Here is a 21360-nt window from a genome sequence, read left to right as displayed (position 1 = left end):
TAACACCGTGCTTGACTGTTGGTTCCCTCTTTTGGTTGCACCATAGGTTCATTGTGCTCTTCAGCAGCCTCAGCCCTGCCTGCTGCCTGGCAGTGCTCTGCAGGCACACCCCCTTGTTGGCACCTTCTCCTCCTGCTTATTAATTCTTGTTCTCATGACATCATTACTATTTCTGTTCTGCTCTGCCTCTTTGCATCAATTTTTTTTAATTATAGATAGCTATTGGCTGAAAAAAGGAAGGATAAACTAATTTTGGTATCGTTTATAAATACCTTATGTCTGTTCATATAAAACCCAGGTTTTTTACATTCTGTTTGAGACCTAGTACAGATGGTTAGGAGGTTCTGCTGCAGCCTTGCTTGTTGAAGGTACTCTGGCTTTGGGTGGTTTGCAACTGTTGAAAGCTTCAAGAGTGAACACTTACCTGGTTTCTAATTGTAGCAAACTGCAGTATCATTCTGGGTTCAAAGAACCGTTGATTGCCCTTTTGATCTTTATACTGCCTGGTCGCTGTTGCACTCCTGTGTCCTCTTTCATTTTACAAATAGAAAGCATTACCTAAGCATGATTAGGTGGCTGCATTGAATTAGTAATACTTTCCTTCCTTTTTTAACATAAAAACATTGTTTTGTTTTCAGTCCCATCTGTTTTGATATGATTGAAGAAGCCTACATGACAAAATGTGGACACAGTTTCTGGTAAGATTTTTTTTGTATTGTGCAAAATGTCCATCTCTTACAGCATATGAACTGACGCTGCTGTGAATCCCTTTCTTTCCAAGTTTTTGTTACTTTTCTGTCTTCTGTCCCTCCACTGAAGAAAGAGGTTGGAATAAAACTTTAAATAATGGGTACTGGTTAGATTTTAAAAAGTCTTATTAGTGTTTAAAACAAAAAAAAGTTGTGCCACCATATGTCTGCTGAAGAAAATAAAATGAAATAAAATGGTTCTAAGCCGCTGGTGGTATGTGGTGCCTAGAGTCAGAACAGCTTGTCAGCTTACCTCTGTTGGAAATGGAAGGTGTCTCTTACCACCTGAAACAGTGGGTCCCACCTCTGTAGAGGTCATGGGAGTGAGTGTTGGTGTTGGGAGGTCCTCCTTGCCTTTGTGCAAGACCCCGTACAGTTTGAAGTGGCTTGCACGTCATCTGTTGCAATTCTCTTAAACGTTTTGAGAGAGGATATGCTTCAGGAGTGTTTCTGTTGTATTAAATTGGCCCAAGGTCTGCTTATTTCTCAGTGTTATCTCTGGCTGTCACAAGGAGCAAATGTTTTGTGCAGAAGTACAAGAACCCTCCAGGGGCAGGTGTGGAACTATCTGCTGCTCCTGCTCTCAGTGAGGGATTGGGATAAATGTTGAACTGTGATGTCTTAATATGCCATGTACATTATACTCTTATGGTGTCTGTTAACTGGAAATAAATCGCCTACCTTTTACAAGAAGTAATATTTTGGTAGCATAAAGCATTTCCTCAAGCAGCAGATTGAGTTACTTTCAGAAATGTTTTGACCTGCAACAAGTAAGATACCAGCTGATTTTGTGCTCTCTATAGTAACACTTTATCCCTGGGATCTGCAACTTTTAAAGTCCAAGATGAAAAGTATTCACATATCTTTAGAAAGATCAGAGCAATGTTGTCACATGATGGCTCTACCAGCAGTCGGCAGTGAGCTAGGTTCTTAGTGAGATGCTTAAACCTGATGCTAAGGTGCATCTTGTAGTTTACTCTGTCCCCCAAATAGCTAACAGCTCGACAGAGAGCACCTCGGAAGTCATTCCTGGGGAGAAAAACAGCTAGAGGTGGGGGGAAACATGAGAGGTTGGTGAGGGTGTCTCCTCTATGCTCAGTTACTCAAAATGTGTAATAGGTTTTTAATGTTGCTTGTTAAATATTTGGCTAATCTAGAAGAGTTGCTTCTGAATAACGCAGTCTGTTAGCTCTACCTGTGGAAGGGGGGGCCTGAATTTGAGATGGAAGTGTGGCTGAAGTATCCATGTTACCACAATCCTTGGGGAAATAAGAGTGAAGTACTTAAATATTTCTTGTAATTGTTGCCCAGAAACTCTGCTGTCTTTCTGCTGCAGCATGCTCGGAGTTAATATTGGAACATTTTGACTCCAGTGTAGGATCTTGGCAAGCAGCTGTTAGCTAGCAACACAGAGTACACATTATCTAAGGTTGATACTATTTACCTTATGCTTATGTTTTGTTATGTTTTGTTCCTTCATGTTTGCTCACTTGTTTTGTTTCTTGATTTTTGTTTTTAAACAGCTATAAATGTATTCACCAGAGCTTGGAGGACAATAACAGATGTCCCAAGTGCAACTATGTTGTGGACAACATAGATCATCTTTATCCCAACTTCTTAGGTGAGCTCTGTGCTTGCTTGCATGAGAAACATCTTAGTTGTTAAGGCAGGAACTTGTAAATTTGTCCTATAAAAAAAAAAACCAGCTTCTGGATATTGAAAATAAAATCCAAACGTTGTTCCTTTGGTCAACTGTGGTTTTTACAAAAAAAAAAGTGGTTAGTAGTACAAATTGTTAATCACTGCCTCCAGCAGTTCTGTGTGAGTTAAGCAGTGAGACTGACTTGCTGCTGTTTGCATACAAAGAAAAGCAGAAGGAAGTTGGTTTTCTGATGGCTAGAGATTTGAATCTCTTTATTTACTTCTGCTTTATTGCACTGTTGCTGTCTAATCAAGAACATGCCCTGTTTACAAAGCATGGGCACTGAAGGAGGGGAGGCTGAATTCCATGTTGTACTATTTTGGCTACTGTAGTGAGGTCCACGTGATGTACGTATGTGTAAATTAGATACAGCAAAAATATTCATACACATACCTATATGCAATCCTAATTGATTGCTTCTTAAACAGAGGAGGGAAATGTTCCTAACTGGAAATAGTTTAAAACTTAGTTATGGGGAGAAAAGATCAAAAGAAACACATTGCAGTGTGAAGTATTAAAATTAAATCTTGATTTCATGTGCTGGGATACCCATTTAATAGTAAACAGATTAAAAGCCACAGTAGCCAAGGAACACTTCAGAAACAGGCATCCTGATTTAGACCCAAGCGTGTTGTGCCAAAGATGGTGCTGAGGCAGGTCTTGGAGTATACGTTATGCCAAAGAGCATTGCTTCCGTACACCTACGACCAGGGGTTTGAGGTCTGTTGGAGGGGGAAGAGCTTGTGTATGTGTGTGCAAAGGGTGGAGGTTAGCTTGCTTTCTTGGCACTGTTCACTAAATTGGTGTGAAATAAAACTGTAGCAAAAATATATCTTTAAAAATGTACATAATGATTAAAGGAAAGTTGTTCTCTTCAGCTGTGCTTGTTTTTGGCTTGTAGCAAATCAGTTAATGTTCTATTTCTCTCATACTCTTCTGTGATGTACTTCTGCCTGGGAGTTGAACAACTTTGACAAAGAGCCATAGGTGCTTAGAAAAAGGAGTTGAAGCAATTTGGGAAATGTTTAGGCTTTGTATTTGGTTGTTTGGTTTTTTTAATAATCTTTGTACACTTTACAAAAAAATCCAGGAATAAATTGGTGAGAAAAAAATTGGAGACATCTGCTTTACTGAAACTTACTGTGGAATTAATAACTAAAGTAAAAATATTCGGGTAGAGTCTTTCATACTTGATTTGTGAACTTTAAATCCATCTCTTCTCTGAAGTCTTATTTATGTTTTTTAGTCAATGAACTTATTCTCAAACAGAAGCAAAGATCTGAGGAGAAAAGACTCAAACTGGACCATTCAGTGAGTAGCACCGTATGTTCCAACTTTCTTTCTTTATATTTATTCAATGGTTTTGTATAGCAATTGTGTCATTATGTGGCTTAATTTAGAAGAAATTATACTGCTGAGACGATGCCTTAACTTGCTTTATGAGGGAATAATACCAATATCAGTGGCACTAGATCCCATCGACCTTGTTAACTCTCGTTCTTTCTGCTAGCAATATACGTGTAGAGGCAAGCTGTGTTAGCATAGCTAAGTGTCATATGATGTATTGAATATAACCTGGGAAACTACCCATGGAAGCACACTTGTTTAAAGGTAATAATTTTCATTCAGTGTTGGAAATTACAGCTACAGTGAGAGTAATAGATGATTAAAAGTGCCACGGGCTTGTCTGATCACATGTGAGAACCTGTGTTCTGCAGGGAAATTGGAGGAAAACTAATACCAGCCACAAGAGGGAGAAGGATGCCTTTGGAGTACTGGTGTTCTGGCTCTGATCCTAGATAAAACTGCCTGGATATCTTCTAGACTTGCTTCATGTCACAGAATCGGAGCACGATCTGTGTTCTCAGTTCGTGAAAACCCTGGTACAGCAGCAGTGGATGCTCCTGTACATTAAGATCAAAAAGAAAATATGACATGAACCTGGAAACTTGCATATTTTGCTGTCTGGCTTCCTTGACTTCTGTAATTCATAAATAAGGTTGCAAAGTAATATTAAAAATCAGGGAGCCCCTGGTTTTGTCAGTTAAAAACCCCCTTCTATTGAAGTGTTACTGATTTAGGGGCTGCATTGCAGAAAGCAGTGCTTTCAGCAGTTGCCTGCTTTAGAAAAGAGCATGCTTTAAGGATTCATTGGCCTACTCACATTAGGTTTTTTATATTCAGTATAAACTATGCATATATCATATTCAATATAAAATATGCATAAACCATACCTGGTTTAAAATGCACACAATTGACCTGAAGGCATGTACAGTAACTTCTTGGAAATTGGTTCTACTCTTTCTCATAGTGCACCTTTAAAAACTGTGCCCGTAGATGCATCTATGTTAGATAACTATCAGTAAGTGGAATTCTACCATGACTTCATGCCCAAAGCAGTGTTGCGTCTACTTTTTGGCAGCAAATAAAAAATCATGATGTCTCTAAAAAGAGAAACCTTGCTGCCAGCTCCTTAATGTGCCTGTTCTGCTCTTGTGTTACTTCTGGTATTAAGAGAAGTCCTTCAAAACACGTTGCAGCAAATGTGTTTCTTGGTCATGGATTTGTCTCATTAAGAAATCATGTTAAGGCATCTTTGAAACTTTCTGAGTAGTTCAGCAGTAGTACATTTAACTAGTACTTGTCTGTGTGGTTTCAACAGGTTCTGTTGATAGTTGTGTGTTCTATGTGGATGTTACGTATTTTATTTTTCTTAATCTAGCCAATAGAAATAGGCTACAACCTCTTAGAAAATGTCTGGTTTAGACTGCATGGCATTTCTAGTTCTAGCAAATTTAAATATCTTGATCTAGCGTCATGGCTTTTATAAGCAGGATTTTTTTAAACCAGCTTTGTTTCTTAGTCCTAAAGACCCCTCAGCTGCTCTTGTTAGTTCCCGAGGCTTTTTAATGTAAGGCTATATTAGCATTAACCTATTATTCAGGTTTTCATGTGCTAAAAGATACTTTAAATTTTTTTTTTACTGGCAATAAGAACAAACAGCCTGTAGGGAGGACTGGGGTGTGTGATAGTACGCTGGCTCTCTGAAGAGTCCTTCTCACCTCTAACAGGCTGAATGAGACAATCACCCTGATGAGCTCCCGTCTTTTATTTTGACTCTCACACTTCCTGTGAAAATACTTTTAAGAGGAGTGGTGTGGGAGGTGAGAATAGAAAAAAAAATAAGCTAATACTACCTTCTTCCATTTGAATTTAGCATGAGGGCTTTACCTATTACTTGATTAAAAAAATTGAAAGGTCTTGCAACTTAACAGTATTTCAGATAGATGTAATCCAACTAAGCTTGGATAAACATGTTTTTTCTTTCTCCTCTTAGAAATATGTTCTCAGAAACTAGGGCACAAATCAGATAAAATTGTGGCTGTGAAATAATCTCTTCCTAGCAGCAGCTATGCCCTCAGAAAGCGCAAATATCTTCCAAATAAGATAAGCAGTTACACAGTAGGACAGAAGAGCTATATCCTGTACACGTGGGAGAATTGGGAATTCTGATTCCTGAAAATTGCTTTGAAATTTTTACAAAGGGATGAAACATTGCAGTATTGCTTTTAATATCTGTTGCTGGATATAGCCCTGGATGGCTTGAACTCACTGTCTCTCCAACATCTCTTGTTTTTCTTTCTAGAATGGCCATAGGTGGCAGATAATTCAAGACTTGTTGGGAACTGATCAAGACAATCTTGACTTGGCCAATGTCAACCTGATGCTGGAGCTGCTGGTGCAAAAGAAGAAGCAGTTGGAAGCAGTAAGAAGTTTCCCTTGTCTTATTTAAATGAGCACCGTTGCCTAGTTAGCAGGTTTTTTCTCTTCATGCTTTTATCATCAAATAAGAGTCTGTTGCTAAATTAATTGCTCAATTTTCTCTTGCATTTTGTTGTTGAAGAGTTGGCCATCTCACTGACCTTCGTAGCATCACAGTTGATGTGTTAGTTTGCTCATAATATGCTTATAGTGTTGGTGCTGGCAGGGTTGTATAAACAAGCAGGGAAAAATGGAAAAGGATAAGAGAAAGTAGCTAGCAGAACAGAGAAATGCGTATGAAGATGTTTGCTAATTGACTGTTGCACGAGTAAATATCAGATATTTCTTTATAATAAGCATGAAGTCCAAAATACAGGTTAAGGAATAAACTCAATGAATGTGTGAAAAGTGCCACACCTTTTTGTTTCTACTGGCACTGATAGAACCTGAATGATTGCCATCCCTGAAGACTTTTTAGTATTTAATGCTTGAAAGAAAAGTTCAGATGTCTTGTTTATGAGGCTGGTTGACGATTATACAATACGAAGTAAGTTGTTCTTATGGTTTAACTGAAATGTAGTTGGTTTGGGATAGTTCTCATGTATTTGGCCATTCCATGTTGTTGGTATCAAGTGACCATTTTCCAGTGATGAGAGCTAGACCTTCTAAACTTAACTGGATTACAAATTTTGGCCTAGTGAACTTTGGGGTAGGAGGGTCGGTTTTGGCAGATGAGGAAAAGTTGTATTGGGAATGGCTTATTATTCACTCTTGCAGAATCAATATTTACGCAGCTTGTGGTTCTGATGGAAGGGAAGTAACCCAAAAAATGTTTATTAACTGCTAGAAAACCTGTTAAGTTACCTTATTGTGTTGGGATTTGTACATAACTTTTTTATTGTTGTTCAGTGGAGATATGCTGGGACTATAGTTTCTAACTTCAAAGTAAAACCTCTTTTTTTTTTCCCCTCAAGCCTTTTTGTGTCATTTGTGACAAATCTGAAATAAAGAAGGCACAGAACTGAGTGTATGGATGCTTCCAAGCATGAATATCTTTTAAGGATGCTAAGCTTTAAAAAACAAAACCACACCTGACACTTAAAGAACAACTTAAAGCCATTTTTTCCTTTCTACTTTTACCTGCTTCACTTTCATTATTGTCACAGGTGTGAGGAGGAAGAAAATCTCAGTCTTGTTCCTAATCCCTTTACTTGTCCTGTCCCATCTGCCTTTAATGGATTCTGCGTGCTCCTATGTCTTGATCCTTTTTGAGTGTGTGTTCACAGTCCTTTTAATAATAAATATTTCAGTAGGTTGTGGAAATAAGTCTCAGAATGCTGGGACAGGTTTAGGGCTATATTAATGCTAGAATATAGGTTTTATTTTTCTTGTGCTTCTCTTGTCTTGCCCTGTTAAGTTTTTGGCCAATTTGGGCAAAAATACGATGCTGATGGTTGAGGTAAATTGAAAGATTGTTATGGAAAGATTGGTAAGGGAGATTTGTTTCATCAGTGACTTTACTGTTGTCTTCCACTCTGGAGAAATCTTCAGCAGTAATCTCTTTACATTAACATTTGTGTTTATTTTGGGAGGAGGTGTGTTTTGATATCAATACTTCATGCTTTAGTATGTTAATCATGAATGGATGCTAATGGTCTTCCAGGGTAGAAGATGAGTCTGTGAGGAACCTGTATTCCAAAGCCAATTTCAGATGCAGTAGCCAAAAAAAACTGAAAAGCATTTCTACTTATTAGTAAGTCTTCAGTAACGCACAAACAAGAGCTGTTACGATTTCTGCCTTCATGTAAAAACTTGTCGTGAGCCAAACAAGACCTTAAAACTTGTGAGGCAAAGTAAAACTACCATTCTTAAAACTGCCTTACCAAGCTATTTTTTCCTCTTTCTCACCTCTAAATGAAAGCTGTTTCTGTGCTAAGTGTTGATTTCTGTGTATAAAATGAATGTTTGTTTCTCTTAATGTATATGGAAGAGTTACACTTCCTTATTTACTGTTACAGGAGTCCCACGCTGCCCAATTGCAGATCCTTATGGAATTTCTCAAAGTTGCCAGGAGAAACAAGCGAGAGGTAACTTGCTTTGTTTTTCAGTGGGTGAGGTGTTGTCTGTTGCTTTCTGCCACTCCATTTCTATTTAAGTGATGTGTTAGCTTGGCATTATCTCTGCGAAGAAAAAGGCAAGGCGTGTTTGGGGAAATCTCAGGCAGAGGACATGTGGGTTTTAAGGAAAATTAATCTCTTTACATGTGACAGCTTCAATTTTTAATCACTTGCCTCTTTGTCTCCCACTGGTGAAGCATGTGGGAAGATAGAGATTCCTTGTTGTAAATTTACATCAAATTCTTGAAACAAGATTTTCTTTTTCTGTGATGGGGAAAATGGAAAGATAGGAAAGGAGTGAAATTGTTGTCACTGAAATTTTTTTCTTGTAGTATATCAAATGCCATGACTAATGCTGTGTCATAAAAGAATGAATATTCTGTGCTCTTTCCTTATTTGCCTCAAAGTGAGTGTCTGAAGGAATGCAAGAGGGTTCCATAATCACATACATGGTCTTTCATGGTTTGGGACTTTGCATTTATAATGCGATGCAGTGTATAAACCCTAACGCCAGAAATATCCCAGAAACCTAGAAAAATGATCCTGAAAACAGCAGAAGGACAAGCTTTCTTGGAGGTCATGGCTTCTGATAAAAGATGTGAAGAACATAAGACCCATCAGCGTGACTGTAGGGTCAAACTTGAACCATGTAAAGGCAATGGGTGTAAGAAGCCTTGTCCAGAATGGCTTGAGGGTCTGGTTTTGGAGTCATCCCAAAGCAAGTTGTTTAGAGTCTGTCCACCAACAGATGTCCATGGCCTTCTGATGAGAGCCAACAAGGGTAATGGAAAGGGACTAACCAAAGGGGAAAACTGAGTCCGAGATAAAGTTGCATTTGTAGAGTATGAGACCTACTAGGCTAGACATAGTATCCCATGAGAAATGATGAAAATACTGTTTATTAGGATACCTGTATGTCAAAGGAAAATGTGAGAGCCAAGATATTCTCTAGTGTACTAAATGTATCGGTGAAGACAAAATGGCATGCTTCCACTTTGGATTCTGTTTAGTATGAAGCATACTATTTGTTTGATCTTTCAGGGTTGAAAAAAATGGAAAAATATGTATTAGTGTGTGTTTTGCTTAAACAGCAAAGACATGAGCATTGCTCAAAACCATTGAGGTATCTTTTAGCTTTTGTTTTTTCAATGATGGTAGAAGTTATGTTATGGTGGCTTAGTCTACAAACACCTCTCAGATTTCAGAATATCTATTTTCGTTTTCCTGTATTCATAATACTTAGTATTCTGCAGAGAATTTCAGAAGCTTGACCCATCTTCAGTGCAGAACTATTGCAGGCTCTGGCCATCATCGGCACTCATTAAACACCTTCCACCAGGACTCCGTGCAGCTTGAGATACCGTTAAGATATTGGGGAAGTTTCCTGTTAATGCTGCCTTTGTCTAGGAGGTGAATGGAGAAGTGCTTCAGGAGGTTCACACACAGCCTAGCTAGGGTGCTCTTCCTTGAGTAATCCTGTGGTGATTCACATGCGATGGTGTTTGGGACAGAACCATAAAGGCAGCGATGAGTTTGCTTTCTCCTCCCCCAGTTGGAACAAGCCTCACAGAAAGAGGGGCTGTTGATACCTACTTTAGTTTGCATGTGCTGGGTGGGAAGGATGAAGGGAAGGGAAATTGCAAAGCTGCTGGCTTTTAACATACCGTAGCACAGTGTTCCACCACTGACTATGATTTTCAGTGCTTAGGAAGCCTTTCCTATCTCATCTGCATCCACCCTTGGCTTTAGTAATAATGTACAAGGATAGCATCTCTTTCAAGGCTAAAGAAACTTAATTTTGGCTGCAGATCCTCCAAATACAGCCTTGGGAACATCCTGAAGCCTCCTGGGACACGTAGCTTATTTCGGATTCTCTCCGCCCCTGTGCTTATGTGTTCCCTCTGTTGCCAAGACTTCCTCTAATGTTATTTCTTGTCCCCCTTATATATTCCAATGTGAAATGCAGACTGTCACATCTCAAGACTTTTGTGCAGGCCTGTCAGTTCTGTCCTTGCCATGGTGGTTAGCATCTGGCCTTGCCGTTTATTTTGAGGGAAATGAGGACTTGTCAGACTTGCTGTTAGCAATCTTTCTTTTTACTTGATCAGCGTAAGAAAGATGAGAACCAGTGGGAAGAAGCATGGAAAATACAGACCAGTCAGTAGGCTAGTTTTAGAAAAATATCGAACGCTGTCTTCAGCAATCAAGCTATCCCCATGGAGTAAATTAAGCCAGTTGATGCTTCCTCTCTAGTAAACCCCAAGATCATTCCTGTAGCTGGTGGATTTTGTGACAAATACTCCTTTCTGGAAGGGAGTTTTCTGTGTGGATTATAGAGGAGCTACTGTTTGTGAAAGGGCATGGGTTATGCTGGTGGTGAAGATGTATCCAGGCTGCGGAAGGTCAGAGGTGCTAGTTTGGAAGCTGAGAAGAGGGGTTTGGGGGGCCACCTTAATGCAGTAAAGCAGAGGAAGGTTATCACAGCTTCAAAGTCTACTGTGGTTTCTTTTGGTGCTGTAATAAGTGACTCTTTAAGAAATATGGATGGAACTCAAGGAACATGTGTGGACCCTGGAATGCTTCTACGATGTTTTTGCACATAGCTGAGTCATATGAGCAGGCTTTATTCTGTGGAGGAACACTACCTTTTCTCCTTTCCTAATTTAAACCTGGTTCTAGTAAAGATGACTGCAGAGTAATTGCAATTTCACTTGGCAAGCCATAGCTGTAACATTAAGTTCTTAATAAAAAAACAGCTTCCTTTTGTGTATGACTCTGCTTGTTTCAAATGTTTGGCTTAAATGTTTAAAGGAATGTAATATTACTTGGTAATTTTGTTTCCTAGTATGCCTCTTTGAATATTATTTATTGCACTATTTTATTAACAGGTTTTATTTATTACATACTGTAAGTTCTTACATAGAGAGTAGATACTTGGTTAGTTCATACAGAAATTGCCTTAAAGTTAGTGCACCTGTATAACATTTAATAAAAAACATGTTCAGAGCATATAGTCCCCCACTTGTAACCCTCCTTGCTTACTTCACTCAGGTTTTTTCTTCTGCCTTCATGAAATAATGACTTCAGAGCTTATCGGAGGGGGTTTATATCTAGAAGAAAACTGTATCTTTATAGACCTGTACTTAAGAATTCAGAATATTGCTGTAGTCAAGTATTTTGACAAATGTCTCTTTCTTGCACTTTCATAATTTCTCCAGAAGATAAATGCGAGGTTCAGCACCTGCAGAAGTTTCTATTAGAAATTCTGTTTTGATGTGTTTATAACTTTCCAAAACATTGATCTTTTTCAAGCTGAAATTTACTGTATGGTTTTTTGCACAAAGGTATTTGCAAGTTCTTTTTATTCTAAGCTTATATATTTTGTTTTCTTTTTTTGACCTATGGCAATGTGGCAAAAAACCAAACCCTTGGCAATAGTATAGGAAAAAAGATTTCTTTCTTTGAAAAAGATTGAAAACAAATGGCTAAAGCTTGAAAATACTTTTTCAACAAAATAACAGATAGTTTTGGAGGGGAGAAATGTATCGATCATCCATAATAGTTGGTTGTCTCTAAAGCAAACTTAGCATGGCTGTGTGCCTTTCCATATGTGTGCACCGTTAATTGGATGCACACTCTCCTCTCTTTTTTGATCCAGCAGTCTCTTCTGTTGAAATCAAAGATCCAAGGAGTCTGGAAGGTCAAATTTAACAATGAAATATTTGATGTTGGGGTTTTTATTACTGCTTTCAAGGGAAACCAAATGCAACAACTTGATACTTTTTTAAATTCATATTTTCATGCCAGAGTTTTAATGCTGTTAGGTTAGCTGTGTTGTGTAAATGCTTTTGCAAATTTAACTTTGTTTACTTTTGAATGATCACATGTTCTTGGAACACTTGGAGAGAGCTGATATCAGTAAATACAAAAAGTTCCCCCCAGTTTTTATTCATAACTTTAAAAAGAAGCCTTACTAATTGTCTTGTCAGGATTTGAATGTTACCAAATGAAGTTAGACACCGCCATATATATTATATATAATTTATCCTAAAACATTGCTAGTTCAGCTACCTGATAGAGAGTGCTGTTTCTGTGAAGTAGCACCATTGCTTACTGAAGGCAGATACTGAGCTTAACAATTAATTAGTACCACAAATCAAGTTCTAGAACATGCAGGTGGTATTCCCTAGATGCATTCATGCTTCTCTTGGTAGCTGTTGCTTCATTTTTGTTTCATGGGCCTTCTCTTTCTAATAATGTCATATGAAGTCTTTCATATCTAACAAACAAGACCTCTTTCATGTCTGCTAATGCAAGGGGGACTGTTTTCAGCTGATAGACATCCTGGGACAGAGAAATAATCCTGAAATGGCTTAGGTTTGCTGCACTGAGTGCCTGCTCAGCACTTCAGAATCATCATTGTTCAGCCTCAAATGTGCGTATCTATCCAGCTGTCTTCACTTACTCCATATTGTGAGCATGTTAAATACTAAAAATAAGAGGAGTTATTAGTTATTGTGGGATAATTGCAGGGAATTATAAGCATGAATTCTCTGGGGATGTCATTACCTTGTGTAATCACTTCACCTGTCAAGTCTTACTGTTCTGTGCATACACACATGGGTGAACTAATGAGTAAGCAAGAGGAGGTGACAGAACTAGAAATCAGTCATGCTCTTATGTTGTCATATAGTCTTGATTACATTCCAGGACTCCTGAGGTGAATTTATAGCTATAGTAATCTCTTTCCTATCCACTGCACTTAAATAACTGGTATTTTAAATCTATTTGCATTTCTAAGCTACTCAATGAGAGATGTGAGCTGTGACTGCAGTGATAAGCCAAGGATACAGCTGGCGTATGAGCAGCAAGCTAGAGATTATCATATAAACATCAGTGTATAATAGTTGACTCTCCTTACTGCTGTGGAGAGGTTTTTCCAAAGAAAAAAGGGGACAACCTGCTACTAGGAGCTAAGTAGCATGTACAGTGATGTATTAAACTCTAAGGCAATTAATCTAATTGTTCCCTGCCCCAGATATCTTTCTCTTGTGATGCTTATCTGTTGGACCCTATCAGTAAGCCTTCAAAGCCTTACTCCTGCAACTGGAGGATTTAAATGGGGGGGTGGGGAGGGGAAGGAAAATTCAAGATATGAAAGATGGTTTTGATCAGCCAGGCATCATCTCCTTCGTCCTGCCCTCGGAAACTGGGTATGCTAAACGGCTTGACCAGGGTCTTGTCCTCAAGCCTTTGTTAGCTCTTCCCCAGTTAGGAGGAAACTTGTACCATTTGGAGGAAGTAATGATCAGAGAGAAAAAAAATATTCCCTGCAGATAAGTCTGTTGAGGGCAGACAGCCCAGGTGTCTGAAAGGCTTGGATGCCATGTTTCACCAATGAAAGTAACTTGCAGAGGCTTAGGTGGTGGTCTTGTCTCCATACCAAAAGAAACCTTGCATCTTTTTCCTCTTGTGCAAAGACTTCATAAGTGTAGTGTTAACAGATGGAATTTGATGTCAAAATAAGTGAGATTTGCAATTAATTTAAAAGGCTAAAATCTCTGTAAACTCTGATTGCTTCCTTGACATAGTTGCCCTGTATGTTATAACAGGCTCTGTATCGGAATCAATATAGGAAGGAACACTGAGACAGACAAGATTTCCAACTGGTTTCCAGAGAGAGAAATTGATCTTATTTGCTGTAGAGTAGCTGTTAAAGTATTGAGTTTTATGGGAAGAAATTAATTTCACTGTGTACATTTCAGAAACATTCATCTGTTGATACTTAAGTTTACACTCAAGTTTTAGAGCACTAGTTCATGGAAGAACAAGAAGTAGGAAGAGGTCATGTTGGATGAAGTTATGGGATAGAATGAATGGATTATCTACAAAGACTGCCTGGTTTATCCTCCTCAGCTGGACAGATGCTAGTTTTTACCCTGTCCTTGTTGGTGCAATGGCTATGTGTGTTTGTGGGGGAAAAACAAGATGCTTCCTCTGGTAATAAGTCTTTTTTTTTTTGTCTTGATCTATGGTGTATGTTGTGATGAATTCATTAAGGTTTTGGTTTGGAGCCTTGAAGGTGTTTGAACATAACAAGGCTTGTGAGCTTTCAACAATGTGAATCCAGATGTTCTGTTTAAACTGCTTGGTGGGAATTGTGTTGGTGATTTCACAGTATTTCTGTAGAAAATACTGCTGCTCTTAGGGGTTTTTCTAGAAGTGGAAAGACAGTTGGTCAGGAGTATATGACTTTTTTCCTAATGTGTTTTTCCAGGCAGTCTCTGTGGCACTGGGAGGCTCTGCTGAGCTTTTGTAACCATTTAAAAACTGGCACCGGGAGACCCCGTCAGAACTACTTGTTGTCTGTGCTGTACGGAGGATGAAGTCACTGCCTCCTGAGGGGCCTTTGGTCCAGGAAAAAAACAGAAAGACTGAGGATGAAAACTCAGCACTGTGCTCAGCTACACTTGTTAGTAGATGGCCAACTGAAATCAAACTCTGACCATGACCTGGTGTTTAGTGTTGTGCAAGTTCAAACTAATATTTCCACCTGAGAGTCTTGTATGGTAGTTCAGTAGCATGGTGGAGTGTCTTTATCTCTGAGCAACTCTAACCAGGGAGTTTCCTTTAATCCCCATATTCCAGAGCTGAGAGTTGTCTCTGGAGAACTGTATGTGTGTCTAGACAGCTTCAGACTCAAACCAGAGGGTTTTGGAGGGGGCTGCCTGGTGAATATGAAAGGGGTTTGGATCTGAAAGGTTACCTAAAAAGAATGATGTGAGAGCCTCTGTTTCCTACTGTGGTACTTTCTCTGGTAACTGCTGAGTGTAAGGTGTTCTTCCTGGATATTGCTTTCAAATATTGTTTTGACCTATTGCTGCTAGTCTGTTTTGTTTGAACAAGGTTGCCAGTGATCATACCTAATATTCTTGAATTCTTCAGCCACCTCTGAAAAGAATGAATTTCACCTTACTGGAAGCATTTACAACTAGTTGTGGGATGGGAGTCAGTTGCCTACTCAGACTAGAGTAGCGTGCAGCTTGTTCACTGTGTAAGCTTGTTTGTCCTTGAAGTTTTGCTGTGAGTTTTGCTTAGGTGAGACTAGCCCTGAGTTGTGCTGTTGGCTTGTTTTCCTTAACTTGCAGCTCCTTGATACAAGATCTTTCCAGTCCATTAGTTCTTGACTTGCAGGTTCTGAAATCCCTTTTCCACAGGTTATAAGAAACATGGGCTATTTGAGGTCATCTTTTTTCTTTAGCACGCATGTATTTGTGTAACTTGAGACTAGAACGTTATACCTAATTCTTATAGTTCATTCAGTGCGGTTGAAACTATGAGATTTAACTGCTGAATTGAAACCTTCTCCTTGTCCACCTTGGCCTTTCAGTTCTGGGAAAGCATCTGTGTCTGAGAAGAGTTTATAGTATGTGCTTCTATTTTAGCATAACTTCAGTGTTCATTCTACGTGGTTTTGCTGACTTAATCTGAAGTTTGACAGGCGTGATTCTACCCATCATTGGGACAGGCTTTGGCTTTCTTTCTGTGCCCAACATCATGAAAATCAAATTAAGGGCCCATAAATCTGGATATACTGCAAGGACTATAATTCATTTAGCTTTCCTTAAATGTCCCTCAATGACTGGCAATTATAAATCAGTAGTCTCATTTTTCAAAGTTTAATTGGAATGAATGTGGACTGATTTAAGGTCTTTGATAGATTAAAGCTAAACCATGAAACACTTGAGCCAACCTACCAAAAAAGTCTCAGTGTGGGCATTAGTAACTCATTTGATGCTGATGGTATGAGAAGACTTTCTAAAATAAGTGTGAAACACTTAGCTAATTTTTAGACTTGTTACTACCAGATAAGATTTTTGTAGTTCAAATTGCTTGCCTTAATGTAACCAGAAGGAAGAATTAGTAAATGAAGTCCCAGATCTTGTACTCCTGGCTCTGAGCAATAATTAATAAAAGCTGGCCAATAAAAAGTCTCTGCTCTTGTTCCTATAAAAAGGTCTCCTGTTTATGTGATGGCAACAACCATCAATTATTTTTCCAGTAGTTGTCCGGTTTGGCTGTGAGCCAGTACATTGTGGAGTAGCTGATTTTCCTTGCTGTAATTCTGGAAGTTCTACGTGGTTTTGTAACTTCTGTTTAAATGGGATTTATGAAAGTGGGGGACTAATGGTATTTGTCTGCTAGAGCTGAGTACAGGCAGGACCCATGCTGTGCAAGTGTCACTTAACTTTACCACTAATCTTGGAGCTATAGCACCACCTGCTATTCTTGCTGTAGGTTTTGTAAGTGAAAATGGAATTATCTGTTATGGTGTAGTGGTTTGTAAATTATCTGTGGCAGTCTAGTTTTAAACCATTAAACTTGTGCTGTCTGTGACTCAAAGTAAATATAAATGGAAACCTTCAGAGTGGAGAGATTAAGATATAAATACAATGTTGTCTCATTCCAAGGAAGAAGCAGCCATGTTAGAACTAGGTGTGGACCCAGCAGTCCTTTCTTCCCCTGTCTTTTTTTTTTAATGTTGAAAAGGTAAATTAAAATGGTGGATTATCTAAAACACAGCACACAGATATTTGGAATGCTGATCAATAGTGGGGGTTTAAGTGGTGAGTGTGTTTTTGTTTAAGCACAACTTTCTGCCACTTAAAGGATCAGGCTTAAGCACTTGAGTAAGTCTTTGAGAGCAGCTTGCCAAATGCTCTCACGAATATGTCATAGTAAGAGTAATGTCTTGCAGTACTAGTAACTTTGGATTTGGGCAATTTGATATTCCCTTGTAAATTCAAAATGACAAAATTTTTTCTGGCCTTTAGAGAATGTGTTGTGCTTAATAAGCTTTCAGTGGATTTGCCAATTTGGTGACAGTTTCTGGTCACAGGCCACAGTGCTAGTTGTCTGTGGAATTTTGAGGAGAGTTGGGTGGATTTCCAGTTCTCAATGTATTCATTAGACTTGTGCGTCTTAATGAACCAGACTTGCATTGGAGCTGAGTTTTGACTGTTTAGGTCCAGGCCTGGAGCTCTCACCTAGAGAAGCTCATGTGTTTGAGTCTTGCGAGGCTGGGTATAGGCTGTGTGCATGTTTGGATGGGATGTGTCTGCTGAATGAGAGTGGGAATTAGAGCTGTAAGTAGATGATGCTCTTGCTTAGGAGTAAACAATTGTTGACTCTGTGGCTTCACAGTTTCTAGAGATGAGTAATTGAAAAACCTGAAAAATACTGTGTGTGACACAAAGGAGATGTTGGATGGTGAGAGGGGGAGTCCCCTTCTGACCCTTTCAGGGGTAGCACTCAGATTGACTGGAGCTCATGGTGTAATCCAAGATAAGTATCACACCTTTGAAAGAAATGCCATGCAGTACTTCCTTGGTGCCAGGAGCAAATCTCTCTGTGGTCATAATAGGTGGGTTTTTGCCAATTCAAAAATTTATCAGTGAGTTTAAATTGGCAAATGGCAGGTTAACTACTAGCAAGAGAAGTAATCTTAATACCTATAGCAAAACGTTTTGTACTTTGTCGAAGGGTGAAATGATTGCTGTCTTTCATGGTGCTTCTTTCTAATTATGTTCAGTATTTGTAAACCAGTTATAAATACTTTGCATGGAATATGTTAGAGGTGCATAATAGTATTACGTTGAATGATGTGGGTCTCTGATGTCAAAGTACCTCGTGTTCTTGTTTTGCACTGTTTCACAATAACAACTTTGTCTTGAATGTGGCTTGTGTGCACACTTATGTTGATCTAAGCATATGAACTTCCTGCCTAGTGACTTTTGAATCATGTAGCATGCCAGTTAAGATAGTTCAGGTTCCTCTCTGAAGAGATCGTGATTTATCTTGTTGGTGGTGCAGTGCAGATTGATTTAGACTTCTCCCATTCTCTTATCCACAGCAATTGGAGCAGATCCAGAAGGAGCTAAGTGTTCTGGAAGAAGATATTAAACGAGTAGAGGTGAGGCGCCCAGACATTGTTCTGACTCTGGCAATTTTTCATTTTCATCAAGCTGTCTGCCTTGCTGTGGGGCTGCTGTGTTAAATTTATGGCATTTGAGTCAGTAATGGGAAAATGAACAGATGATGCTATTTCTTTAATTTGTTCATTTAGTTGATGTGTGTGCAAGCTGCAGGTTGGTAAGAGGGGACTTTGTTGAAACCTAGCTCTTATATAATTGTATCTTTCTATTTCTAGCAATTATTTGAAAATACTTACTACCAACACAAAGAAATCAACTGCCAGTGTATTGATCATCACTTATGATTTTTGTACACTGCAGTGTTCTGGCCTTTTGCACGGGCTGTTCAAATCTTAGCAGCATGCCACTCTTAAAATGGAGACGTGTTGGGGGGTGTGCAAGAGCCATAATGCAGAGACTGGGTAGGAGCAGAACCAGCTCCTGCTGTGTGTCAGAACAGAAGCAATCTGCTACCTCCTGATGTAGTTCTCTTAATTCCTTAATGATGGGGATCTCCTAAGATTTTTGCTAAGAATTATTCTCCAAGTATTTGTAAACCCATCAGCTCAATCCTTACTGAGTCCTTCGGTTCCTCCTTGGTCCTTTAATCATTCACGTTTTGATCCTGGAGTAGGAAACTGATGTTTTGGAAATGCATCAGGCTGCCACCTCTGAAGATAGCATTCCCTTAAAGCTTGGGAATCAACTTGCAGATCTGCTTCTTTCTTCTTGCTTATCTTGAGTAGTCAGCACGAGCTCCCAACCACTGCCCAAAAGCCTTTTAGATTTCTTCACTTTCCAGTTTATATGCATGCTGATGAATTACCAAAATATAAATAGAACTGACAACTGCAGGAACTTCCCTTCCGCTGATAGCTATGCAAATTGTAACTTGGTAGATAACAACGTTTTTCAGACCTATTTCCCTAAATGTTTCTCAGCTCTTGGGAAATAAATATACCTTAGCATGTTTCCTTGAGACTGGTAACATAGGTCTTCAGATCTAGGAGAATCTATTCCCAAAGCTGCAGGGTCCGTTGGAGAATACCTCGCTACCTGCTTTTCTGCTCTTTAATCGGGCACTTCAGTGGACTGCAGCTGGGGTACATATCTGGTGTGTGACAGTGACCTTGGTTCTGACCTCTGAAGCCTGGGATCTCTCTTGTCACAAATATCCTACTTTTTACCTAACAACTAATGGGCACCTAGTGGGAATATGAAAAGCACCCTAATGTTGTCCTGGAACACTTTGCCCCCCTAACTAATGAGCTGCAGCACCCTGCATAGCTTCTATTTCTCAAACAGATGAAAGGTATGGTCTCACACTGGGCACACAGCAGTGATTTAGTCTGGGACTGACAAAGTCAAGCTTACGTGCAAAGCTTGTTTCTTGTGCACTTGCCCCACAGAACACTGATGAGATCCTCTTTTAAGTCTGGGTCACGATGCCACCTTTGCCTTGTTTCCTTGTGGCTGTTCTTGCCATGACCCATATCCAGCATTACTTTCCAGCTGTGAAGGCTATTAGAGAAAAGTTCGTATGTCTCAAAAATGCAGTTGCAACTTGCTTGTTCTGCTGTAAGGGAGGTGCTGGGTTAGAAACAATTGTATGCTAACCAAATCCATTGTGGGGGTTTTTTTTTTTGCTTAAGTGTAAACCCCAGAACTGCCTCTTTTGGGGCAAAAAGCACTGCAGTTGTATGATTTCTGAAACTTGGTTGGAATGATAATTGAAAAAAAAAAATTGAAGAAAATCAATGTTTTCAGGTATAGTGAAGACTTCTAGGTGAGAGTTGAATAAATGTAGATACAGTTGGTTATGTGCTTGGGAAAAAAAAATCGCTCTGTGAACACCGTATATTAGCAGGTGCCTACTATCTGTGTTTTGTCAGCTTTGCTGTGACATGGCTTTCTGTTTCAGGAAATGAGTGGCTTGTACTCCCCAGTCAGCGAGGACAGTACGGTGCCACAGTTCGAGGCTCCCTCACCTTCACACAGGTATGCAGCTTGCAACTCAGAACTTGGATTTCAAGCTGTACATATTGCACTGTTCTTCCTAGTCCCCTTCGTGCCATGCCCAAAACACAAGCAAAACTAGTTTTTGAGTGCCATGCAATATTTTCCTGTTCTGTTTTTGATTGGTATAAACTTTATGTGAACAAAGCAGTGAAGAAAAAGCCATCAGAGTCTGCAGTTGGATGAAAAGTCTGCTCTAAACCAGATGCTGTCGAAAGCTGATGGTTTTAAATGTAGTGTGGATTAGTTAACTTGAGTCATAAGCCTTTGCTATGGTATGAAATATCGTTGTTAAATACATGCTACTTTTTCTGAACATTATGCAGTTCTGCCTGGCATACAAAAAGTCTTAATTTTGTATGATATTGGTGTCCTCTGGCTTCCTCGCTTGGCGTGAATGGCTGAAGGTATGGGCTCACAGGATCAAAATTTAAAATATACAGCCTATTGATTCTGTTTATCTGCTGTCTGTTTTGATTTAATGAAATGCCTTTCTAATAACATTTTCAATGTGGATTTTTGTCTGGAATATTGTATAGTCTGGTTTCTTGATGATAAAATTGCAGATGCTTCATGTGTCCAAGTTACAAGTGCCAAGGTTTGAAGTGCTCTACTTCTTTATAGCAGTGTTTTTTGGTTGTAAGAAAGCTCTGATTTCACAGGGCCAAGTTATGTTATTAAACTGTCACCTCTCCTATCTCTCCCCAGTGTATTCTCCCAATAGTAGAGTTCTCTAAACTATTGACTTCTGTTATAAAATTGTACTGGTACCTTTTCTGCAATTAGCAGCTCTAAAGCTAATAGCCCAGAAGTAAGAAAAAATGATCAGATTTCCTCCCCTAGAGAGATTTAGATACAGTGCTCTGGTAAGGAGCCTAGCGATATTGGCTGGGATTTCTTACCAAGATGCTATTTCTGGACCCAGAGACCAGAATCTCTCATATTTCTATGAAGCTCTGGCTGGCCCTGAGGGAAAGGACAGGATTATGGCCAAGATGGATGGGAACAGTGTTTGTTATTCTGCTCTTCACAGCTTGTTT

At 39.2% G+C, this 21360-nt stretch overlaps 1 protein-coding gene across 4 annotated transcripts in view; it reads left to right on the top strand.

Annotated features, from left to right (window-relative positions):
* The window catches only part of COP1 (COP1 E3 ubiquitin ligase), a 127527-nt gene that overhangs the window by 6298 nt on the left and 99869 nt on the right, over positions 1-21360 (top strand). For 3 of the 4 annotated variants that reach the window (XR_008578103.1, XR_008578105.1, XM_054834115.1), the window contains exons 2-8: positions 639-698; positions 2273-2370; positions 3698-3774; positions 6098-6217; positions 8232-8300; positions 18244-18303; positions 20226-20302. Coding sequence is in view for 1 of the 4 variants with exons in the window: in XM_054834115.1 (XP_054690090.1) it covers positions 639-698; positions 2273-2370; positions 3698-3774; positions 6098-6217; positions 8232-8300; positions 18244-18303; positions 20226-20302 (561 nt within the window). In the remaining 3 variants the exon portion in view is untranslated. The remainder of the gene's footprint in view (positions 1-638; positions 699-2272; positions 2371-3697; positions 3775-6097; positions 6218-8231; positions 8301-18243; positions 18304-20225; positions 20303-21360) is intronic. The other variant, XR_008578104.1, reaches the window with a different exon arrangement.

The sequence above is a fragment of the Grus americana genome, chromosome 8 (genome assembly GCF_028858705.1).
Source record: "Grus americana isolate bGruAme1 chromosome 8, bGruAme1.mat, whole genome shotgun sequence".
In the NCBI taxonomy this organism is placed as follows: Eukaryota; Metazoa; Chordata; class Aves; order Gruiformes; family Gruidae; genus Grus; species Grus americana.
This window is presented reverse-complemented; position numbering and strand designations above follow the sequence as displayed.